The sequence below is a fragment of the Argentina anserina genome, chromosome 6 (genome assembly GCF_933775445.1).
Source record: "Argentina anserina chromosome 6, drPotAnse1.1, whole genome shotgun sequence".
Classification (NCBI taxonomy): domain Eukaryota; kingdom Viridiplantae; phylum Streptophyta; class Magnoliopsida; order Rosales; family Rosaceae; genus Argentina; species Argentina anserina.
The window spans coordinates 32,879,442-32,905,284 of NC_065877.1; the positions used below are offsets into that span (position 1 = coordinate 32,879,442).

Consider the following 25,843-nt stretch of genomic DNA (forward strand, 5'->3'; position numbering starts at 1 on the left):
CGAGAATATTTGTATCAACTTTTTTATCTTTAGCAGCTGTGCTTAGGCACACCCACTACGAACTACCACTAGGCAACTAGTTTTCAATAATTTTGAATAGCACTCCCCTTTTTGAAATATTTTATTAATTCCCTTCAATATCTCATATATTTCCTTCATACCTAATAGCCTGATATATAGGAAATTGATGCATATTGGCGGCTTTCATGCAATGTAAGAATAATTAACCGGTATCATGCTAAAATGAGCTAGTGTCATGAAATTTCATCATCATCACGTGAAATATGATACAAATTACATGTTGCTTTATCCCATACTAACTTTGTTACAAATGAAGTTTTCATTTTTGTGTGAACTATGAGATCGATCTTTTAACTCGCAAGATTATATTATTCTAATCATCCAGAGAAATAGGCGTCCATGAAACTAAACGATCCAATTTTAACTTTTCATTAATAAATCCCAATAAATCCTTGCACTCTTTGATTGCCCTCACATCCACCCCATTCCTCAGTAACGGCGGGAAGAATAACCAAGTGGCGGTGACCATCAGGAAGCCGAGTGTCATTGGGACGGAGACAGCCCAATGCCACCGCCATTTTGGAGTTAAAATCTTCTTCATACCAACCTCCACCACCAAACACACTCCATGGAGAACGAAGAACAGCGTCACCTCCCACGTGGGAGTCACCCTCGTCATGTAGTAGTATATGAGCTCGTGCATTAGACCCGACACCAAAAAGGCGGCCAACACGGCCGGAAGTGGGGCCCACTCGCGCCCTGCAATAGCCTCCACGGCTGACCGTACGGGTTTGTGTATGGTGCTGCGCAGAAGGTTTGATATCATGAGGTTCCACCTCCGGCCCCAAAAGTCTTGCAGCGAAGTAGAGAGGTATGGCTCTTCGGACGGTGACTCCAGCTCGAACCCAAGAGTTGCTCTCATCAGAACGTTGCAGGAGCCGACGATAATGTCCACGAAGAGGTACAGCATGCAGCCATACTGGAATATCAAAACCTTGGGCTGCAAGTAATGTTTGTAGTCGGTGAGAGCCACCAAAATAGCAAAAAGGACGACTTTGGTTGGCAGATTTAAGGGCAGCTTCTGTGGTTTTCCTGAATCTGGGGACGACTTATCGGGGTTTCTCTGGTTTGAGCTTTGAGTTTTGATTGGAAAACAAGTAAGAAAGATGAAGAGGATGAGAGACTTTGGTGGTGGTTGAGACGAAAGCGGGCCGGACCCGAAGGAGAAGAGAAGGAGCTTGAAGGTACCAATCCAGGTGACGAACAAGGAAATAACTCCGGCGGGGAGGGCTGTAGATAAATATAGAGGGAGGATGAAGAAGAGGTATACGATAGGAAGGAGGGAGAAGAACCTGAGTTTGCCTTGGGGGATCTTAGAAGATATGAAGTAGGTATAGCTTAGAGATGCGAAGACTGAAAGACCTATCTTGAATATGATCTTGATTTCATCCTCCATTGCCATAATGATCTAAAGAAATGGTGGTTCTGGTTTTTTTTGCTCGGCTGCACCTTATCTGGCTTATCTAATAGGCGATGATGATACACGTTTTTGTGATCGAAATTGCCTTGAAATTGATAATAAGGTCGCTCTTTTTTTTTTGTTCTAGACTTTGTTTTTTCATGTGAGGTGAGAAAAATGACGTTACCAAACTCCCTACGCTACACACAAGTGTGCAAAAAGGCAAACACATTTTCTAAGAGGGCTGCAACGTAAACGCATACACAATAATCACAAGTATATCAGAATTTTCAGGAGTCGTTCCTTTACTTCGTTAATCAGAGTAGATGCCTCGATCGAGGACGTACACTAGTTTTCTTCTTCTCAATCTTTACTGAATCAAATATATTACTGGCCTAGTTGCATTCAACTTTGTGTCGTAATCAATAACGGTAGAAAATGACTTGAAAATTTCTGAATGAAATATGATGCCCGGCTCGCAATCCCGCATGGTTAAATGACTGTTTAATTATGGGGATTGTATCGCTCGCAATCCATTTTTCATTCATGGATTCCTCTATAGTATGAGGAATGAGGATGTATAATTTCCAATTATTTTACAATTAATTCGTTGTAATATTATTTATACACCTATTATCAGATCATTTATGTAATTTAAAAAGAATGAACATAACATTACAAACTTTATTTGAGTAATTATTATGTGTATCCGGAACACCACGTGACATTGTCATGTGGTGTACCCAATGTTCTAAATATCCCGATATATCTTCGATATATCCCCAATATATTCCTGATATTAAGATAACGATACGATAAGTTACTTATCGGTCTATTATATCGGTCAACCCGAAAAAATCAAGTCAAATGGCCATATATCGGGTCAAGTTTGACCCAATATATCGGTGCATTTTTTATTTTATTTTAAAATCACGTCGTTTTGAAAAAATAATTTAAAGAAAATGAAAGTTTCGTTTAACATTCAATGACGAGAGAGTTTATGATGAATGATCACCTTTATTTTTATTAATTAATATTATTCATGTATTTTAATTGTCAAAACAATCAAATATATTTTTTTATGAAGTTTATTTAGTACATTTACTTCTATATGTTTTAATTTCTCAAGTTTATTTGATATATTTTGATGTATATGTTTATAAATATATTAAATGTATTTAAAAATTAGCACAAAAGATAAATCCGATATATCTCCGTTATATCCTTATTTTACAAAACTGATATGATGCCGATAACCGCTATTTAGACCATTTGATGTACCCAACCAATCATATTACTCAATGGTATGCTAAACATGCACGTTGTGAAAGAAGAAAATATTATTTAAATATGAGTAACTAATCGTAAACAAACATTGTAAAAAATAGACTAATAATATTAAAATATTACGCCATATACACTGTACCAAGTACAAGTACATATAATAATTTTTCACTTTGTGGTTGATTTCTTACGTGAAAGTGCCCTTTAATACGTTCAGATTGAGGCGTCTAAGCCTGCCTAATGATCGGATACCTGATGCTCCAAAAGACTGCAAATATAATAGTAATTAACCGGTTCATTACTTAATTAGCTACGTGCATGAACGTACACCGGCTAAGCCGGCCTCTATCGTACGAGAGGTATCGCTTTCCTATTGATGGATTCTTAAAACGGTATAGAAGGTAAGAAGGGAATGTGAATCCACATTTACAAGTGCAGTCTCCTAATACTAATATTACAGACCGACGTAATTTCTTATGATCCTATATAGCCGCCTGCCCAATGTAAGATACCTAATGCTCACAAAGGTTGCAAATCATAGTACAAAATAACTGGATAATTAGTTAATTATTTGATAAACTACATGAACGTTGGTTGAGCCGGAGCTATCGCATCACTATTGGTGCTATAATCCTCTATATATTGCCCTGCCTCTGCACTATCTTCAATCCATCACCCAAAGATAGATTAAACATAACAGATCACCTACTAATAAGAGAGCCCTGATTTATTACACAGCGGAAAATGGCTCTTACTATGCCTAACAACAAAGTGGTCATGCTTCTTGTGCTCTGTCTTCTTCTCATCATCTCCACATCTGAAAGCAGACAACTCGCTAGTAAGTTATCTGGATATTCATAGTTGAAACTTTGGCATTGTGTATTATGTTCTTATGCTTGATATTGATTCTGGATACCGAATGATGTAGCTGGGAATGGCAAACCAAACTGCAACGCTGTTTATGCGGTGCAGCCTGCTGATTCTTGTGAAGTCATAATTGGCGATTTCAGTCTGGATTCTGACTTCTTCTTTTCAATCAATCCTAACATCAACTGCAACGCTATCTTTGTCGATCAATGGGTGTGTGTCGATGGCTCAGCATAGTATATCTATGCCGCGGCATGCAGCTTGCAGGAGGCCTCGAGTTCAAGCAAAGAGTTAATAAGATCGAGTAATAAATAGAACAAAGGACCTTGGTAACACTTACAGACATTGTCCTTGCTGCTATGTTATTTTGAATATGGAATAATACATGTGACACTATCGTTTTATTGGATGACCGAAAGATCTAATGCAGTTTATTTCCTCATGCATCAAACTCTTGCTATAAGTTGTATAACAACTACCTTCGCCCCACGAAATTTTTTAGTGAAAGACCTAGAACAAATATCCGTTAGCAAAATTACACATAATTTGAATTTTGGTGGTCAAATGTTTGCTACGAATGCTTCATCGGCAGTAGTCTGCAATTTTGAAGCATCTCCCAGACAGAAAATTCACAAACCTTACCTTGTGACACTTACAAGTTACAAGCAAGAGTTAAATTTTCATTACGATCTTTATACATGAAAAATACATCTGTGCAAGCGTCTCCAACCAATTCCCTGTACTAAACTTACCAAATTTAATGGTAAACTGAATCCAATTCAAACCGATAGTCTTGAAGGAAAACGAACAAGGATACAAGTAATAAAGCGAGGGCCATAGAGGAGGTATAATAAGAGCCAATTGCAAATTATGACTCATTTCTGTCTGTTTGTCCTGGATCATTTATAGACATCTACAAAACACTTTCGAGGTACTTTGGGAGAGAATGTTAAACCATTTGAGACTCCCCTTCACCATTTGTAATTACATGAGGGCCAATCCCCTAAACGTATGGAGAAGCAAATGCACCCTCCAGCGAGGAAAAGAATTAATAAAATTATGATAGCAAGAGAACTGTTAACAACCTTATCAACACCAAACAGATGGGTTCGAAAGAGATGAAAAAGCTCTGTAACTGGCAATAGATGCACCTATCTAGGGAAACAACTCACATGCCGAGTACAATCATAAAGTTAAAGAAAGACTCCTCTGGTTTCCAAGATTACGCGTTTGAATATCCCATGAAGTACTCTGATATTGTTCCTCGGGAAGAATGAAAGGCAGAGAGATCTCGCGGATCATCAAGTCCCCACAAAATGGGCATTCGCTGGCCACAGCATCATCCAACTGTGATCGGAGCTGAGGCAATCATTTCAACATAAAGCACTACTTCAGTAAACTATATAGAGCTCAGATTCATGAAACAATGGGAATTATTTAGGACAATTGAAGACAGTAATTGTATCACAAGCCGATTAAAAAGAATCATCTCAAAATTATATCTTCAGAAAAACTGCAGTAAAATCAATGTGCAAGTTGGGCTGGAAATCTTAAATCTCAAAATGGCTGACATATGACAATCAAATAGATTTTGGTTCCAAAAGATTCAATTTTAAAGTGACTCGTAATGATATAGATTCATTGGCATAGATGATAAAGATGTGATGCAAAACAAAACGAGATGAAGTGAAATAATATCCCATGCAGACCTTGTCTACAGGGGCCATGCTTGTTATGGTTTCGTCAGTAAGGGGACCATTTGAATCCTTCCTAGCTTCTCCATCCAATAGAGTGAGTTGCTTCTGCAGATCCAAAATATACTCTGCCTGCGATATTAAATCAAGCACAACATAGAAATATTAGTTGAATTAACGCAGACAGATACTGTTACAGAAATGAACCAAGTTGATTGACATGATAAAGCCTAATACAACGTACAAGACTTGTACACCTTACAAACATTTGTAAAAAGATATTATTGATGAATTCGATGAGAAGAGTAATGGCAATTGACAAATTTGATGAGAAGAATAATGACAGCTGCTTTCAACATTAAACATGTCATGTAATCGATCAAATTATATTGTAGGGGGTGGAGAACTTGTGTTCCAGAAATCCTTCACCATAAAACTTTTCCAAGCAATAATAAGAACCAAGCAATTAAAGGAAACAAAGATATCCATATTTGTTATAATATTTCCTTCTTGGATGAAAGGAACAAAAACAACTCCACACCAAGTCTATGAGGTCCATATTGGTACAACCATCTTGACAATTTGAGGGCCATATATTGAATATCTGGAAATCATACAACAGTTTGAGTCTTTTTACAATATTTTCACTTCCAGATTCTAAAAACATCATGACCGTCTATTCTATCTACTTTAGTATACGAAACTGTTAACGTCATTTCATACTATAAGATAATCATTTAACTTGACTCTTCATCATTAAGAAATGCTACAAAGTCTGTTTGACACGAGAAGCAACACAGATGAATGCAATAGATATAGAAAACTATAAACTTCAACATACTTGAGCTTCGTTTGTACTACGTGTAACATGAGCAATCAGGCATTGTGCATGGAAGGCATGTCCGCAGGGAAAGACATAAAAGGGGGCCATTTGCCCTACTGACGAATAGCCCCTCGTCATCTGATACTCTCTACCAACAGTTAAAATTTTACGCCGACAAACCTGATGATCATATATTTGAAAGTCAAATTCCAGATATATGCGCAAATTTTGAACACTCAATCAGATGGAAAGGACATAAACAGAGAATGCATGGAAACAAAAATCTATGAGAAAACAGAAAAAATGAAGGAAGTACTGTCTTAGATATTGACAGAAGAAAATTTAAGAGCTCAATCAATTTGAACGGAAAGCATTAAAATTGAAAATAGTATGGAATTTGCTGCTTATAGGTTAAAAGACCATGTGGAACGTGTATGCTTGTGTAGTATCAGGATGAGCAATACCCCACATTCTTCATCACGATCAATCACAGCATATCTTTGAGCAAGGGCACTAATGTCATTTCTGATGTTGTCAGCACCATATGTTGCATCATTCATCTCTTGTTTCAGTTGTTCGATTTGATTATTGTAATCCTCTAATGATGAGCAAATTGCCTCCTGCATACACAGATGGTAATTAAAATCAAATTGCAGCTATAAAAAATTTAGAGTGGCTGTTCAGCCAGCATCACACAATTAATATATCATGGAGTCTTGAATTTGAAGATCAAACAACCACGATCAAGTGTCAAGTGGAGCATAAATACTTAACCAATATCTAAGTGTTGTAAAAAAAGCATGGGAGATATGGGCTCCCATACATCCCATACAATTAATGATATCACTCCAAAATATATAAACGAAAACCAGAAATATATATTTTAAAATGTAGAAACTATGTGAAAGTGGAAAACAACAACAAAGTTGGAGCAAACCACTTGTGGAAAGAAAACAAGATGAAGAAGAGAGTACTTGTACAACATGAGGAAAGACTTGCATCAAAATGATTGATAACAGTCCCCAGAATCCAACCTTAAAGTCATCGATCAGGGCAAAGTCCGGAAAGAATGGTAATATATCCTCTATCTTTAAAAGGCCATCTGTTTCTTTAAGAAATGCTATCGCCTTCCGTATGTTCTCCCTCTTGGCTCCCTTCTCCTGTTCTATTACATGCTTTGCAACCATGAGCCAGAGCTTCTTTCTCAAGTCCTCATCATCTTCGACTTTGTCAGCTTCAGCCATAGCAAGCTCAGGATCAACCTAAGGTACCACATACAAAAGACATTCATATTTCGGTCGCAAACTAAACCCTAACGTTTAATCAAAAAACCATTAGTGAGAAACTAGAACCTGTAGAGCGAGAGCAACTGCTTCTTCATGCATGGACATCATACTGTATATATGAACGCAGGCACGCATTCGCTTTTCTTTAAGGCAAAGGCGTAATGCATACTTAGGATCATAGAAGAATTCAGGGCCACTTTCCCGTCCTTTTCCAAACTTAAATTGTAGGAAACGCAAAAGTGCACTATCATCTTCCTGTGAATTTTATAATAAGTAACGTGTACCATTGAAAATACATTCTCACATACCAAGAGGAATTCAAAATGTATAAAGTAAAAATCCAAAGGATGTGAACAATTCAATTCCAGAATATACCAAAAGCACACTAAATAGCTACAATATACTTTCAAAATTCAGGAAATTAAACTGTCCTCTAATATTAGGAATTATAGATGAGCTTAAACAAAAGATAAGTCTGTTTTTTTTTATCTTTCAATAATGCTTTCAATGACATTAACTTTCAATCATATACTTCAATAGAAATTACAAAATGATAAAACTTGAGGTTTTCTACATTGAGGACAAAAGGCATCTACGTTAAGTATGTTTACGTATGCATGTTTGATAAGTTTACTTCCATTAATAGTAGCGCAAAGCATGCAAAGTTCACAAATCCAAAATCTTATATTGAACAAATCAGTTTAAAATTATTACAAAAAAATATTCAACCTGCTTGGCATATAGTGATAAAAGCAAGTTGTGAACTCCAGGGTCCTCATTGTGCAAACGATGAACACAATATTCCAAGTATTTGATGACTTCGTGTGTTTCATTTCTGCATACAAGATATGCAGAGCAATAAGTAGCGACAATGATAATTGTGATAAGCATACTAAAGTACCCACTATACACTATTAACCAAAAACAAACAGAAGTCCAAAAGCCCAAGTTGTGGAATGTCTATTTAGTATTAATTAAAAGTTCTGCCAGGTACACCAAGTTGTCCTAATTTCATATCTTATTAAGGAACTGTGGTATCATACAAAGCAAAAGGGAGCATGGGAAATGGAAAGTCTATAGCAATAATAATCCCTGCTGCCATTGATATAACACAATGGACCAAACATTTGAAGTATTCTATACAATCACAAAATAATTTCTAGTGGAATATGAAATTCTAGTTGTTGGTGTCATATAGGCATTTATGTGTTCTAGAGGGTAAGGTTTATTATAGCAAAGAGTCTGATTCAGTCATATTGTAATAAAAAAAATTTAGTCCAGGTATTCATGAGACCATACTTTGCATGTGGTTCACTTGAATAGCGCATCATTGCCGGAATGAGTTTCCTAGGGTTGAGGTTGTTTGTTGACATCCATGACTCCACAACTTCATATGCATCAAGCATAATTAGGTCCGGAGCAAACTTATACTGTGGGAGAGGAATTAAAAGTTTTAGTATATTACAACAAAATGAAAATACATAAACACTCGGGAACTAACATATCTATCTCATACCACATCTGAAACTGAACCTTACCTGAAGATCAATAGGAACCGAAGGTTTTTGAAGAACCTCCAGTGCTTTCTTCGCCTCTCCTTGCTAATTGCAAATTCAAAGGGTAGAGTATTGAATAATAATAAGTATCAGACCAAAATAGATAATCCAGCAATTAACACAGTTTGAGAATATGCTCAGAATACCGAATTTTAATAATCTATGGCATTAATCCTAGCCATACAATACTATTTCTCTTACACGGTTCATAAAGGAAAATGACTGCCACCCAAGGAGCATGAACAGTGAATAGTAAAATAGTTAACTTGACTCTATCTGTGATATAGCATCAAGCCATCAAGTAAAGTGGAGGAATTTATCATCCACAATGCCAATGTGAATAATCATCAGGCAGAGAAAATGGCTAATCTATTCATCCGCGTAATAAATGTCACCAATGATTAAGACTTTCGTTTCACATAAAGTAAAAAAGAGAGCAATTTCCTAGCTGATTCAAGTGATGTACCTAAGCAAAGGAGTATATGAAATACACTTTACAAAGGACAAAACGTGGATTCTAATTGGCGTAAGCAGTGAGGAGGAATTTCCTCCCAGTGAAAAATGCTGTTTACTTTATCGGCATGAACTGGTGAAACAGGTGATATTCCAATCATAATAGTCTCGACAATCGTTATTTAATATTGTGAGACAGTAGGTCCGACCACATTCAACAATTCCTGAGAAAATATGCATGTCACTTTTGAGACCAGGTAAGTCAACCCTCCACTCATTCAGACTTCAGAGGCAAGCTTAGTCCTCTAAGATATAAACGGTTGTAGGGAGCAAGATATGCCCCTAAGTCAACAGAGTTGGCAATAATTCTGTCTCTGGCTAATGGGAGCAATATGCATTGAGTCAACGAAACAAAGCAAGTCAAGGTGGCATTAACAGCAATCAGAAAGAAATAAAAACAAAAACCAAATAGATAAAAGAAGTTTGAGCACAAAATCACCTGAATATAATGGTGCACTACGATTTCATATTGTTCCTTCAGACTAGCAAAAAATACCAACTCTTCAACTCGACCATAACTGCATACATATCCAGAGAGTAATCAGCTGAGTGTCCTTTCAACTGAAACAGAATTGTGGACAGATAATACTTCACAATAATTTATCTGTAAACCACAATAATAGAAGGAACTGAGAGATTCCACAGCTCAAACAGGACTTTCAAATAAATGGCTAGAAATCAAACAATCAAAGCAGATTTTGTAAAAATATACCTTTCTAGTAATCTCATTGTGGTAGCTTCATCCAATACATCCTTGGAGTCACTCAGAAATGCACGAAACTCTTTAATTATAGACTGATATTCTGAATTCCGATTTTCCAATGCAGTGTCATCTTCCAATAGTAGGCGATTTATCTAAAATTGGAATATCAGACCCGCTATGAACTAAAAGCACCATCTAATTAACTGTTTCATCAATCAACTCAAAACAAAACATGTTGACATCTTCATTATTCTATCTAAAGTGTCAATAAGCTAAGGGAAGAGGGTCACAAAGTCCATATGCCTCTTGATATGTTTGAAAGATACACATAGCTTTGACAATACAACATTAGGGGGTTCTTTATCCAACAGCAAGGTATAGAAGGAAACCTTATCCAAGTATAATTCAGTTGTCCACGTTGAAATCATGGTTATTTGGCACTTGTCATCCTTCGTCAGACAGTCAAGTTTCCGTAACAAAAAGGTTCTCAAAGCATCCTGGAAGCACCCAAATGTAATAAAACTTCATAAATGTAAGAAATCAATGCCAGATCAATACACAACACACAGAGCCACAAACAAAGTTACAGCTCTTTCATTTAAAAAAAAAAAAAAAGAAGAAAAATAAAAAGGTACAGCTACCTGTTCATTGACACTGATGAACTTCAGAGTGATCTCCTCAAACGACAATATGTAGTTTATCTGCATAATAACCCCTTCATTCAATAAAAATTTAAATAAAATTAATTACCATTGAACACCAGACTCTGAAATGGTTTAATAACCTTTGCATAAAAAGATGCTGCTCTGAGATAATCTTTTGAGGTAAATGCAGCCTCAGCCTGCAAATAATGTATTTCTGAGATCAGATATAAAGTAAATTCAAAATACAAATATGTCAATAGAAGACTGCCCGGCAGTAAGGTTCATAAGACAAAATTAAAATAACCGGCTATGTGTGTAACTAATACAAACAGTTCACTTGTAATTAAAGCAGTTATTTCACCTGAACTAAATATACTTGGTCCCTCTGAAGTGGGTCACGACAATTTGCCAAAGCAGCAGCATACTCTTTCATGTCCAGATAAACTTTCCACATATCTCGGCCTTCATCATTAACAGATACCTACATTATTCATCATATCAAACAGTATGGGAAGTTTACTATAGGCTGAAAAATGGACTAGAAACCAGAAAACATTAAAGATAAAAGACACAAACCTGAAACACAGAGTTCTGGTCATAAGCATAGAACAGTCCAGCTGTGGCATCACTACATAATCCAATGATACCCCTAGAAGCTGATTCGGATGTTTGATCAAACTGAAGTTCCTCTATAATTTGCTCACTTATTCTATTTACAACCTACAAAAACATCAGAAATCATTGAACAAGTCTAAAAGCTAAAGAAATGGTGGAAAAAGGGAAGTAAGTAGGCAATTCTAAGCTGAATAAGATGCTCAATAAGAAGTAAACCAATACTGAGGGCATTAGAGATTTACACACCTTAACCTTATTCCCAATAAGAAGCAAGAAATGAAACTCTGAGACGGCCATAGAACTGGGCATCACAACTTCAGAACTCTCAGATAATTTTGAATACACCAGAAGAGCCTTGTTCTCCACAAAATTTTCATCTCCAGTTGAAGAACTGCCCAATAGATGTTCAACAGCAAACTATGAGAAAGTTTCATGTTCACAATAAGTAGATGCATCAAGGAATGTCGCAAGCAAGATCCTAATATATAACCACCAACTATTGGGCAAGCACAATAATAGTACAAAACTCAGTATCTAGAAGAGACAACATCTCTTTCTACCTATGTTGAGCACCAAAGTTTAAACCGCCATTATAGATTCCAGCTCCAGAAAGCCATGCAAAATGTACTGCTCGTCTTTGCTTGATATAGAAATGCAATTCGCTGAAAGAATACAAACAGAATACAAATCTCAATTAAGAGGACAGGATGAATAACACACCAGCAATTACGGTAATCAAATTCTGATTGTTCATAAACGAAATGACAATACTCCAAGAGAAGCTATATAATCTTTCAAATTTCAAGATATTCTGTGTTTCATTTGACAACATTAACTTGCCTGTTAGGTATTTCACCAGGAAGTTCCATGAAACGCACTGGATGCTCCAAATAACTAGCAAAAATTGCCTGGAAATGCAGAATAAACATTATTTATACAAATCTCATTATGAGAATGCAGCAAAATAGAGTGAGTCAATAAAATGAAGTATATCCTTGGGAAGTAAAAAAGAAGCCTATGGCTTGAAGCAAAAGACTATATATGTTACATGACACTAGTCAGTTTCATTAAGCTTACTTTGAAGAAAAATGCAGTCACAGGCTCATAATTATCACCAACTAATGTGAGCCATTAAAGCAGTCCTACTTAAGTGTCTGCTTTTGGATCTAATACATATCTGACAAGTTCACTACTACTATTTAGATGTTGCCTAATTTTCCCTAACTTGAACAGAAAAGAAAATAGGAAGAACTAAACTTACATCCAACATTCCAATTCCGGTATAGGAGTAGAGCCGTGTAGGAGTAACAGCCATCAGATAGTATCTTGTTCCATTTAAAATTGTCGCAGTTTCCATCTGTACACGGAGAATGATATAAAAAAGGCAATGCCCCGAAGTTAAAATTCGTAAATCTCTGTCTAAAACAAACTTCAAAAAAGAAAAAAGGCGATCAAACCTGCAAACTCATGAAAGCCTCTGGAAGTTCAGTTAGTTCATACAGAAACTTGACATACTTCTCCTTCTTATCCTTCTCATCCACAGAAATCTCATAAAGTTGGCCATTGTCCGTCCCGAGAATGACTTCCTTGGTCGAAACTGCGATACAAAACGGCACACAAAATTAGCTAAATCAAGCCAATAAGCACAATCTCTACACAAGTACAAAGTGCAAAAGTAATCATTGTAGTAACTAATCCCATACCTTCTGTTATCTGCTGTCTATTCCACGCAACAGCATTCACAACAAGGCCTTTCAACTTGCTTAAAACACGCGGCTTGCTCCATTTCGCATGAGTATAGAAAGTATCAGCACCTCCGGTACCATTAATGGTGGCGATACAGTGGCTCCCTCCAGGATCAACAAATACTCTATGAATCGAATGCTCTCCGGGCCGGCCCGCCGACAGATCAAAATCTACAGATCAACACCAAAACGCACACACAAAAATAAACCAGCTCAGTTTAATCAAATAATCAGATAATTTTAACTACAGAAGAATTTCCATCACAAATTACGCTCAAGCTAAGCAGAAGCAATCAAGTATTACACTTAAGATCAAACTTCATAGCAATTCTAGCTTTTCTGATTATTTATGCTTAAATTTAGAGGAACTGAAAGCCAGAACGGAATAAGTAACATACCGAACGAATCGCCGACTCCGAAATCGTGCCGGATTATCCAACCTTTACTAGTTCCGAGCACTATGACGTCGTTTCCGGCAGCCATACACGTGATGACTCCGCGGCCTTTCGCGGCGTACCTTTCTAGAAGGTCCACCGTGAAAACCTGCCTCGCCGAATCCATCTCCGATTTCAATCCCCACCAAAAACCCTAACCCGAAGCCTTCGAAATTTCCAGAGCTCTTTTTTTTATAGAAGAAAGACTTCAGACTCTCTAGTGACAGACTCTTTAAAACGCACCGTTTTTTTCTTTGGACAAATTTGGATTAAAACGCAGGCGGCCTCGTCGTTTCAGCAGGCGCGCAGTTACTGGGCCCCGCAATGCGTAAAAAGATAATAATAGTAAAACCACGTAATCAAATTACTTTAAATTAAATCGGAGCGTTTAGAAACCAACGGCTGCGATTACACGTACGCAACGTCTCTGTTTTTGTTTTTGTTTTTGTTTTTGTTTTTGTTATCCCCAACGGTCAAAAAATCCCAATACAAAGAGTTTTTAGTTCCTTCCAAATCAAGATCAAAGAATCAGAGAGCGTTACATAACCCACACACAGAAAACAGTACAAAGATCCAAAAGCGAAGAATCGAAACCCCAATTTGTTACTGTACGAAATTTCTGATTACCCAGTAAAGTGAGAAGAATGAGTGTTCTTGAGTACCCAGATGCGATAAACGCGCCGGAGGTTCAGGTGTGGAACAACGCCGCCTACGACGACAACGAAGGCTCCGGTTCTGCATTCTTCTCCGTCAAACCCGGCTGGTCTTTCGACTCCGAGGACTGCAGCAAGGAGAATCTGAGCCCGGTTCCCAAGACCCCTCTTTTCGCGGCCGCGGCGGATTCTCCGGTGCCGTTCAAGCCGCTGAACGGGAACCCGCGGCGGCTGTCGGTGGCGCCGAGGAAGATGGGGCTCGAGGCCGAAGACATGGGGAAGATCGATTCGGAGATTGAGGACATCGAGAAGGAGATAAGAAGATTGAGTTCGAGGCTGGAGTTGCTGAAGCTCGAGAAGGCCCAGAAGGCTGCGGTGGAGAAGCGCGGCAGAGTGGTGGCGGCGAAGTTCATGGAGCCGCTGTGTGGGAAGCAGAGTGTGAAGAATTCCGACGGGCTGAGAAAGATTGAGGAGTCTTTGAATTTGAGCGCCAGGCCGAAGCTGGCTAACCGGAGAGGTATGAGTTTGGGGCCGACGGAGATTATCGCCGGGGCAGGGTTCCGGCGGCCGAGTAAGCTTGAGATAACCCCTGGTCAGAAGATACAGGACCGCCGGAAGTCTTGCTTCTGGAAGCTTCAGGACATTGATGAACTGAGGGTTGCTAAAGAGAGGAGGAAAAGCATGAGTCTTAGCCCGAAATCGAGGAAGACTGCGTCGAAAATTGGAGCTTCGAAACAGGCTGCAACTACAATTGGGGGTTCCAAGAGGCCTGTGAAGAAGGAGGAGAAGGTTCTTGCTTCAATTGAGCCCAAGAAGCTTTTCAAGGAAGGAGAGAAGTCTGTGCCTAACAAGAAGCCGGTTAAGGCTGGCAGGGTTGTGGCAAGCAGGTACAATCAGATTGGGAGCTCCTCGGTTGCGGCGGATGGTCGGAAAAGATCTCTGCCGGATGATGATAAGGAAGATGGGAGCAGGTGTGAGAAGAAGCGCGTGTCATTGGTGGGGAAGCCGCGTGGCATTGGGAGGGAGGGGTCTAGGAGCGTTGGAGCGGAGAGTAGGATGAAGAAGAGATGGGAGATTCCTAGTGAGGTGGTGGTGTTTCAGGGTGTGGAGGAGGATGGTGTTGCTGAAATGTGTGATGTGAATGATGTGCTGCCGAAGATTAGGACTGTTCGATGTGTTAATGACACTCCGAGGGGATCAGGACCGGCGAAAAGGGTGGCGGAATTGGTTGGGATGAAGAAGTACTTTAGCAATAGTGATGAGTTCTGCCAGGAGTTGAGTTTTGCAGAAGAGGAGGATGGTGAAGAAGAATAAGTGGGATCGTGGTACCTACTGAACCCCTTTACAGTTCAGTTTAGTAATTTTGGTTCTGAAATTTTAGTATTGGGAAGCCATAACTCTTGTTATGGAGTAAGTATGCTTATTTGTTTCTGTTGGTGGAGAAAGTTTGTAAGGTGCAGTTTTAGACTCGGAGAAGAAGTATGCTTATTTGTTTCTGTTGGTGGTGAAAGTTTGTAAGGTGCAGTTTTAGACTCGGAGAAGGCTTTTTTCTTCTCTTGCTGTCTAAGCAAAAATAAGTTGTATTTGTTTCATTCCGGCGAAAAGGGTGGCGGAATTGGTTGGGATGAAGAAGTACTTTAGCAATAGTGATGAGTTCTGCCAGGAGTTGAGTTTTGCAGAAGAGGAGGATGGTGAAGAAGAATAAGTGGGATCGTGGTACCTACTGAACCCCTTTACAGTTCAGTTTAGTAATTTTGGTTCTGAAATTTTAGTATTGGGAAGCCATAACTCTTGTTATGGAGTAAGTATGCTTATTTGTTTCTGTTGGTGGAGAAAGTTTGTAAGGTGCAGTTTTAGACTCGGAGAAGGCTTTTTTCTTCTCTTGCTGTCTAAGCAAAAATAAGTTGTATTTGTTTCATTCTTCAATGGATATTAGTAATGGTCCCGCCTCTTGACTCATAAGCATTAACCCTCATTCTATAATTTATAATGAGTTGCTTAAACTGCAAGTAGAGCATTTATATTGAAGTTATTTTACATCAGCAAAATTTTATCCTTTTTTCTCTTGCCCTTTCTTCTCAATCATTACATGATTAGGTTATTCATAAAAGGCAGGTTTAGGGAGGAATAGTCTCTATGAGTTTATAAAAGCTTTCATGTTGTGTGGCAAAACTAAGTTGGCACATGGTTTGCTATCTGGAAAATACTTTGTTACTATATCGGAGGTCTGCCTGTTAGAGTAGAACAGTTTCTTTCCTTTGACAGCTTCTGCTCCTGTTCCCTGATTGGCTTACATGTTCTAATGTGTCATCAAGGAAAAAGATCAAACAAATACTATCACCCCTAAGCTATTACAAATTTGGTAAGCTTTCTGGATAAACACTCATATTCTTTGATGTTTATAATTATCATCTATTTTCAATTTTTCTTGTATATCTTCCCCATTTTATATATTCAGTTATCAAAAAGATAAAGGTAATTAAAAAGGAAAGACAAGGAACTTCCCTTAGGATGTATGGAGTTCATATTGATCCATTTTGACTTGTTCTGACATTCTTTTGTTTTGGCCATACCTTTTACAAATAGATAAACAGGATGGGATACCTCCTTATATGTTCAAGACTGTTATAGCTGCCAGTCATCCTGAATTTTCTTCCATGAGACAGCAGGTATGCTTACCATATCTTTCTAAATAGTGCAAGATGTTTGTAATTTTGTCTAGTTTACAATATGCTTATATACTGTAGAAGATGATAGAAATGACTTACCTCTGCCGTTTTATCCAGCAGTTGCAATACTTAAATGCTACTGTAAATCCTTTTTTTTTTCTTTCTTTTTTTTGTCTAGTCTATTGATATTTGTTCCTTCATACTTGGTATTTGCAGATGATGTAATAGAGTTGCTAAAGAAAGACAACATAGTAATTGAAGGCCATTATAGCTGCTGGAACATATAAATGCAATTTGGGCAGTTTTCTAGTGTGAATTATTTTCGGCCAAATTGCTAAAATACACCCTAAATTTGATGAAATTGTCAATTTACACCCCGAACTTGCATTTAAGTCAATTTACCTCATAAACTTGGTAAAAATTGCCGATTTGCACCATATCTGTTAAATTTAACTATTTCTATCCAATTTTGCGTCACATATCATGCACATGAGGGGTAATGTTGTCATTTTTTATTTATAATTTTCTTAAAAATAAATACAAATATTCTTTTAAAGGAGGATTATTTTTTTAATCAAATTATTTATTTACATCTTTTTTCTACATACTTAACCATATTTCGAATTATATATTCAACATATCCACCCATTCAAATAGTGTGTTGTGTATATATATTTTTATATGTACACATTTATTTTTAATTTTCTAATATATTTTAACATATCATATCACGTAAAGTAATAAATATATAAAAATCAATAACATGTTTCAAAAAAAATTAAAAAACATAGTAGCAAATGTTACTTTTAAGTAATTTTATTAATTTATTTCATTAGTAAATATAAATAAATATATAATGATAATATTGCCCCTCAAATGCATGACATGTGACTTAAAATTGGATGGAAAACATTAAATTTAACGGATTGGGTGTTAATCGGCAATTTTTACCAAGTTTAGAATGTAAATTGATTCGAATGCAAGTTCGGGGTGCAAACTGACAATTATGGCCAAATTTGGAGTGCAAATTGGCATTTTTGCCATTATTTTCTTATTTAATTAGTTTTTTCTCTTCTGTGTACGTACATAGACAATTTAATAAAGGCTAGGTTGGGATATGCACTAGGCGGATTTCGAAGCATATGTCAAATATATAAAATTACATTAATTATAAATGACACCAAGTATATAATTACAAATCGATCGATGAATTGAATAATGTCGAATGCAATATTTTTCGGCAAGAAAATTGAATGTACTAACCTTTGTTTTTTGGTTTCAACCGTTTTGCCAAAATCTCCCACGCATCCTTAGCCATCTTAGGGGATGTATTGTATATGAAATTAGTGAGAGTTTTAAATAAATTCATGGATTTCAAAAGTCTAGATGTATTCAATACAAACTTTTAATTATCCATACAAGTCTAAGTATATTCAATTAAGATTTTTAAAAGTCATTATAAAATTCATGAGTCTAGGGATATTTAATCAGGATTTTTCAAAATGAATAGAAGTCTGTGGATATTCAAAATATCATTCATACTTATGGAATTATAAACTCATGGAATCTCATGGACTTTATAGTGTAAAATACACACACTAGAGTCTAAAAATTGTCTAGCCACTAGACTAAAGATTTTCATAGACATTTCCATGGACTTTCTCATTTCATTCAAAGATCGATGTTCATCCTCCATCATTTTTCGTTATTTCTTTTTGTCTTTTCTTTACCAATTATTTTTCCTATAACCCAATATGGTTATTCACCATTTGATTATTTTCTTCTTCTTTATGTTATGTTCTTACCTTGTATATTTATACTTATTAAAACCGTATTCTCAATTGTGGACACATGTCCAATGCTACCAATAAAAATAATGATGATGAAAGAAGTACATAAGAAAAAAAAGATTAAATTTGAAGGATTTCTCTTACTCTCTTATAAATAATTGAGATTCTCTAATTTTCTTTGTAATAGACACAACCAATAAATTTGTTTAGAATAAATGTAATACTTATCGATTTTTTTTAAAAGGAAGTCGTTTAGACCGACATAGGGAAATATATAAAAATGAAAGGACTAGCATAGAAATGGGATACCTTGGCTCCTCTCTCTCTCTCTCTCTCTCTCTCTCTCTCTCTCTCTCTCTCTCTCTCTCTCTCTCTCTCTCTCTCTCTCTCTCTCTCTCTCTCTCTCTCTCTCCCTCTCCCCCCATAAAATTTATCGTCGAGCACTGCCGCCGTGTGGATGGTGTCGTTATATGTGGGAACCGATCTACAAGACCAGGCCCAAAAATTTTCTCATCTTCTCTTCTATAAAACTGCTCCCCGATTTTTCAGTGTTTTGTGTGTTTGATATTATTTTTCTTGATTTATTTTTGGTTGTGATGTCACAATAAAAATTACTTCGTAATTTTTTTATTAGCATGCATTAAGTCCTCGTTTAATAGCACTCACGAGGCGTTAGAAAACCAGGCCAACATAGATGCTTAAGGCGCACTCGCGAGTGAAGCAAATGATCACGAAACTGTGGACAGTGAAGCAACATAACCGTAAGCTTGTAATTAATAGACATGGTATGTACATTAATTAGTTATCATACCTTATTTTATTAATTAATATAAAAAGAAAATTTTAATTTTTATGAGTAATAAAAAATCAGTATAAGTCGATCAATATGAATTATTTTGATTTTATGAATCAATAAAAATCTGTAAAAATCAGCCAAAAGTATGTGGTTGGAGTCAGTGATTTTAACAATTCTATGAAAGTATGTGAACTTTTTAAGGAGTTCATGAACTTTCTAAAAAACCTGTCAATTAAAATAGGCATAAATGCCGATTTGCACCATAAACTTGGCTGAAATTGTCAATTTACACCCCGAACTTGCATTTGAGTCAATTTACCTCCTAAACTTTGTAAAAATTGCCGATTTGCATCCTATCCGTCAAATTTAATATTTTCAATCCAATTTTAAGTCACATGTCATGCATTTAAGGGGTAGTATTGTCATTATATATTTATTCATATTGAATAATGAAATAAATTAATAAAATTACTTAAGAGGAATACTTGCTACAATGTTTGTTTTTTCGAAACATGTTATTGATTTATATATTTATTATTTTATGTGATATGGTATGTTAAAAGATATTAGAAAAAATATAAATAAATAAATACATTGAAAATTAAAAATAAATGTGTGTTCCGAGAGAATTATTATTCTACCATTGTGTGTGTTAGCCTTATTAGGTTTCCTGTTAGAAATAGATTCGCATCTTTGTAATAGATTAGGACTCCGAATCCTACTGATTGTGGTTATGTAATGCTTATATATTGGTCTCATTATCAATCAATAAACGGTTACGTTCTGTTCTATTATGTTGTTATTATTCTCGTTTTGTTCATCCTCCAACAATGTGTACATATAAAAATATATTTATACACAACACACTATATTTGATTGGGTGGGTATATTGAATATATAATTTAAAGTAGGGTTAAGTAGGTAGAAAAAAGATGTAAATAAATAATTTGATTAACAAAATAATCATCATTTTAAAGAATATTTTTATTTGTTTTTAAGAAAAATATAAATAGAAAATGACAACATTACCCCTCATGTGACGCAAAATTGGATAGAAACAGTTAAATTTAACAGATTGGGTGCAAATCGGCAATTTTTACCAAGTTTAGGAGGTAAATTGACTCAAATACAAGTTCGGGGTGTAAATCGGGAATTTTTACCAAGTTTAGGAGGTAAATGACTCAAATGCAAGTTCGGGGTGCAAATTGACAATTTCAGCCAAATTTAGGATACAAATCGACATTTATGCCATTAAAATAAGTCTACATAAATCCAAATACAATACACACTATTTAATGTCATCGGTAAAACCGAAGAGAGTTTTGAATTGCAGGAAGAGCTTTGGCGTTTTCATCCTCCAATCCCTATATTTCATCATGGGGATGAAACTTGGGGAGTTTTAGTTGTGGCTTCGACAACGTCCCATAGACCCTCAGCAATTATGTAGGTTTCGATCCGTAGACTCCAAGCATCATAGTTGTATAGGTTCAGAACTTCAAGGATAGTATTTGAACTGGCGATAACTCCAGCTGCCATACTCACAGAGCTTCAAAATTTCAAGGCGAGTTTGCTAATAATTATTATGTTTACCTGGGCCGCCGGCGATCTTTAAAAGCTGCAGCTTCCGAGTTCGACAAGATACAGAATTACAGATGTAGTGATCAAACTTCAGGTTTATAGATCTTGCTTGACAAAGTAAATTATGATTTCTGATGTAAAAAATCTGCAAATTGATATATAATACACTCATTAAAGCTGTGGCGCATGTGAGCATACTGATAGCTAAATACTGCAGCTGAGCCGGAAAATCCACTTCTCATATTCAATTCAATCTCTAAAGAAAGAAGAGATTCTTGAGTGAGGTTCAATATTGGAATCCTGACGTGGTACGTTTGATGGGGAAGAGCGTCTATCATTCAATAAGACCAAAAAATTCTAGCCTAACAACTCCTTGGTGCGGCCGCGTCTCATAAACCTTCTCTGCACTCATAAAACCCAGAGACAATGCTGTCCGCCTCCTCAAGGCTTTTCCGATCCCACATAGCAGTATCGCTATTCATTCCCACTCTCTCTTCCGACCCTTTCCCGATTCGGATTCAGAAATGTCACTCAACTACATCGATCAACAACACCCACTCCTACTCTTCCGAATCACAACAACAAACACTCGTGACTCAACTCCTCTCCACCATCGAAAACGCCCCCACATTACTCCAATCCCTACACGACCAACACATCTTCCTAAACCCAAAATCTCTCAACCAAGTTTTAATCTCCGCCGCTCAAAGCAACCACCTTTACCTCGTACCCCGAATCTTCAAACTCGCAGTTGCTTCCAAAACACAGCCTTTAAACTCAAACTCCTATCTCACTGTCGCCAAAGCCTTCGCAAAAAAAGCACATGACTGTGTTCCTGAGCTTCTCAGCTTCACCGACCAAATATTGGAACTGACCCAACCCAGCATGACAGTGATCAACAGACTCCTCTTCGCATTTGGTCAATGCAAGGAGACTGAAGCTGCAATTTCGATCTTTACCCATGTCAAAGATCAAAACTTTTCACCGGACTTGTACACATACAACACTGCTTTCGAGATATTGGGCCGGGCGGGTCGTACAGGTGAGATGGTGGGTCTCTTTGGGGAGATGAAGCAAGCTGGGATTGACCCGGATTTGGTTTCGTACAATACGGTGATAAACCATGTGAGGAAGTTTGGGGAAGTTGATATGTGCTTGTTTTATTTCAAGGAAATGTGTGAAATGGGTGTGCAGCCTGATTTGCTTACTTACAGTGCAGTCATTGATGGGTTGGGGAGGTCAGGAAACATTGAGGAGTCGTTGAGGTTGTTTGCTGAGATGAAGGAGAGGCGGATTCAGCCTTCGTTGTATCTATATAGGGCAGTGATTAGTAATTTGAAGAAGATGGGGAAGGTGGAGATGGCATTGAGTATTATGGAGGAGATGAATTCATGTGCCTCAAGTATTGCTTGTTCTGGAAGAAATAAGCGCCAGTAGAATTGGTTAGTGTGTTTATGATTTTGAGATTAATAGGTCTTTTGCTACTTACTGATCTGTTTCCATCTTCAATATGATGCAATTTAATGATCATGAGATATGGTTTACACACTTTTAGATGTCATTTGGATGCTTTGAGTTTTATGGAGGAGATGAAGTCATGTGCCTCAAGTAATGCTTGTCCTGGAAGGAATACGCACCAGTAGAATTGGTTAGTGTGTTTATGATTTTGAGTTGAAAGGGTGTTTTGGTGTTTGTAAAGTATTGTAGTGCTTGCTATCTGCTACTTACTTTCTGTGTTAATTTTCTATACTATGCGTTATAATGATCAAAAACATTGTTTGAACACTTGTAGATGTCATTTTGATACTAGATTCTGTATGCAATAAGACTTTACATGGACAAAACAAGCTTGAACCGTATCTGAAGTACGAAAAAAATGATCATTTCAACCTTCTTTACAAGTTTGAAATTGTTAACATGAGATGAAACCGAGTCCTGTATTGCTTTTCCTACATTGAAAGACAAAATGATGAAACGTAGTTCTGGTAGTTCCCCTGATTCAAATGCGACTCGAGTCCCTACCAAACGAATTATAATTCAAGAAGTACTTAAAATACACTTTTACTAGGTAAATACCATGATCCTGCGTTGGTTTACAGTTGCACAGTCACCTAGAGCATATATCCCATCACATCCTTCCACCCTTAGCCATTCATCAGTAGCCAAAACAGATCTGTTAGCCTATGCTCAAGCAGATGGTACAGTGATTGTTTTCAGTATCCAAAGACAGTCATGCCTCATGTTCGTTAACAAAGAAAAAATTAGCAACAAACCTGACCAATCTTCTTCATAAATTCAATAATTTCAGGGCGTGCCCCGATACCAGTTGCCCAGAGACACATCCCATATGGTGTAGATGAAACCTGCCCAGTTGCTCTTTCTTTAGTGGAGATTTCCTTGGCAGTTACCTGGGAACCTGTTTTAACTGCAATACCATCTCTGGAGAATTTTTCTTCAGCAAATTTAGTAATTCTTGTGTCAAACCTGTAAGATCAAACCAAGAATATTATACAACACTTGACTGATATCTTCATTGAAATACCGTAAATTACAGAAATGTATATGCCTTACTCACATGTTCAAGATATGATCACCTGCTTCAAGTAAATTAATAGATACATCATCTTTAACAGAAGGGTACAGAGTGGCCAAATCCACATTTACAAAGTCATGAAGCTCTGCAGCAAGCTCCACACCTGCTGGACCGCCACCAACAACTACAAAGTGCAAAATTTTCTTCCTTTCTTCTTCACTAATGCATGGCAGACTTGCCCTTTCAAAGCAGTCATTACAGACTGACGAATCTTCAGAGCATCTCCTACTCCCTGGGCCAATGAAAACCCAAACAGCTCATTGTTCTTCACCTTGTGACATCATAGTTTGTGGTGTCATCTTAATTCTAAGTGCTATAGTAAAAGAAGTATGGAGTTTATACCCTTCAAGAAATGAGTGTGCTCTTCAACACCAGGAGTGTTGAATGTGTTAGCTTTTGCTCCCATGGCTATGATCAGGTAGTCATAATCTACACTAAATTCGTTGTCTTGGGTTGTCCGACAGTAAACTTTCGTATTCTGTGGATCTATTTTGTAACATGCTGCTTCCCTGAACTGAATATTTAAGCCTTTCTGTATGCCATATCAGATATAGGAAAGAGTTTTCATCTGAGTCGTATCAGTATCTCAAGCCAGTCGAACTATATAACAGTCGACTTTTATTCATTTTTAGAGACAAAACTACAGAACTAAACAAATGCATACATATTGCAATTATTTTCAACTAGTAATTATTATTCGTACAGATGAGCAGAGGAAGCATTCAAATAATGCTGCAATACCTAGATTATGCCATTATGGAATGTACTATTTAAGATTATACTATTAATACTTTGGATACACAGGAAAAAGTGATCTTACCTAGTTTTGTTCTCTGTTCACAAATTGGTTTACTTTATATAGTGTATATTTTACAAGTTCACCATTTTGTGAATTGAAAAAAGCACAGACAAGTAGTCAAAATATATTGGTCATCTCTTAAAAAAGACTATATATTGGCTATTGGTCGACTGTTTCTATTATCTAGTTAACACCATACTTTTTATCCATTTGTATGCAGGTAATAAGTACCTTCTTAGTAATGGAGCGAATTGGTTCGACAATGCTGTGTGGTTCCACTGTGCCACAAGTAATACTCGGCAGCAGAGGAGTGAACAAAAAAGTAATTATGGGGGGACTCCACTTCAACATCATATGAGGAACTCTTCAAATTCTTCAAGAAACTGACGCCAGCCCAACCAGTTCCAAGTACCACGACCTTCTTTTTCTTTGGTTCGCCCTCAGATTGAGCTGCTTAAGCATACACAGTACGACTATGGAATGGTCTGCCTTCATGAAATGCTGCCAGACTCCCTCCACTGCATAATAGAAGTGCAAGTGCGCAAGTCAGCTGAGAAGAATCCGAGATACAGATATGTACACTTTCATCCACAGTTGTGGCAGATATTTTCCATGTACAGGAAATGATAAATGTAGTGCCTAAAATCTAATGAAAAGTAAAATAACATAGTACAACCTACAGCATATCAGTAAGTCCATAATTATTTCATTTCTCTCCCCATTTGTCATTCAAGCTAATGCATACACTGCTTGTCTGGTTTTGATCTAATATCTTTATCAAAGTCTTCACAGTACTCTTCAACAGTTAAACATTGCAGAACCATTGTTTTACTGCCTAATACTAAATTGATTGACCGTTTGTCTCATATTTACATTCTGCACAGAAACATAGTTTTCCAACACTAACAACTACGAATATTAGATGAAATGATCAAGCAGATAAATTAAACCCAATAAATCTTGTACTAAAACCACAAATGTAACACATTATGGAGAGCTGGAAAGAGTACCCGACTGTAGCAACAACAAGCTTAGATAGAGAAGGGTATTGCTGAAAAAGCCTAGAGGCTCTCTAATAGAATGAAGCTCTCCACATTATGAGACCTCCACTCCTCCAGTTAATGTTTTCAGTTCCTTCAAAAAAAGAAGAAAGATAACGTACTTACTCACGGAGCATTTTATATGCTTTTCGATTTGGATAGTTTCTGGTACGTGAGACTAGTGAGGGTGTATTACCTAGTACCAGGGACCGAAACCAAAAGGAGAAAGAGTCACGTAACCGGAGATACACTATTCTTCTGGGTCCGATGTTTGACTTGTC

The 25,843-nt window shown here is 37.0% G+C and overlaps 4 protein-coding genes and 1 pseudogene across 6 annotated transcripts; 2 read left to right on the forward strand and 3 right to left on the reverse strand.

Annotated features, from left to right (window-relative positions):
• Window positions 1-236: 236 nt before the first annotated feature.
• Window positions 237-1,513, reverse strand: LOC126799789 (probable long-chain-alcohol O-fatty-acyltransferase 5). The gene has a single exon (XM_050527052.1). The coding sequence runs from the start codon at window positions 1,481-1,483 to the stop codon at window positions 395-397; it is 1,089 nt and encodes a 362-aa protein (XP_050383009.1). The 5' UTR covers window positions 1,484-1,513; the 3' UTR covers window positions 237-394.
• A 2,777-nt stretch (window positions 1,514-4,290) lies between these two features.
• On the reverse strand, window positions 4,291-13,832 carry LOC126798465 (vacuolar sorting protein 18). The gene is made up of 23 exons (XM_050525445.1): window positions 13,609-13,832; window positions 13,169-13,381; window positions 12,923-13,062; window positions 12,727-12,822; window positions 12,306-12,373; window positions 12,026-12,127; window positions 11,712-11,856; window positions 11,427-11,570; window positions 11,212-11,331; window positions 10,991-11,047; window positions 10,848-10,907; window positions 10,596-10,703; window positions 10,216-10,358; window positions 9,943-10,021; window positions 8,973-9,035; window positions 8,734-8,864; window positions 8,164-8,269; window positions 7,501-7,689; window positions 7,183-7,410; window positions 6,613-6,768; window positions 6,167-6,328; window positions 5,341-5,457; window positions 4,291-4,990 (listed from the first exon to the last, which is right to left on the reverse strand). Exons 1-23 carry the CDS (start codon window positions 13,769-13,771, stop codon window positions 4,817-4,819), a joined length of 2,964 nt encoding a protein of 987 aa, XP_050381402.1. The 5' UTR covers window positions 13,772-13,832; the 3' UTR covers window positions 4,291-4,816.
• A 372-nt stretch (window positions 13,833-14,204) lies between these two features.
• LOC126799664 (uncharacterized) lies at window positions 14,205-15,892 on the forward strand. Its single transcript, XM_050526911.1, has 2 exons — window positions 14,205-15,751; window positions 15,817-15,892. Exon 1 carries the CDS (start codon window positions 14,289-14,291, stop codon window positions 15,609-15,611), a length of 1,323 nt encoding a protein of 440 aa, XP_050382868.1. The 5' UTR covers window positions 14,205-14,288; the 3' UTR covers window positions 15,612-15,751; window positions 15,817-15,892.
• A 5,626-nt stretch (window positions 15,893-21,518) lies between these two features.
• LOC126799018 (pentatricopeptide repeat-containing protein At1g11900) lies at window positions 21,519-24,989 on the forward strand. Of its 3 annotated transcripts, XR_007672577.1 has the most exons (4): window positions 21,519-22,572; window positions 22,686-22,778; window positions 23,439-24,141; window positions 24,743-24,989. XR_007672577.1 is itself a non-coding variant. In XM_050526126.1 (2 exons), exon 1 carries the CDS (start codon window positions 21,557-21,559, stop codon window positions 22,565-22,567), a length of 1,011 nt encoding a protein of 336 aa, XP_050382083.1. In that variant the 5' UTR covers window positions 21,519-21,556; the 3' UTR covers window positions 22,568-22,572; window positions 22,686-22,913. The 3 variants fall into 3 exon arrangements, 1 of the variants encoding a protein (XP_050382083.1); XR_007672578.1 differs by lacking the exon at window positions 23,439-24,141; XM_050526126.1 differs by lacking the exons at window positions 23,439-24,141; window positions 24,743-24,989 and having other exon boundaries at window positions 22,686-22,913.
• On the reverse strand, window positions 23,156-25,346 carry LOC126797339 (external alternative NAD(P)H-ubiquinone oxidoreductase B3, mitochondrial-like; annotated as a pseudogene).
• Between the last annotated feature and the right edge of the window lie 497 nt (window positions 25,347-25,843).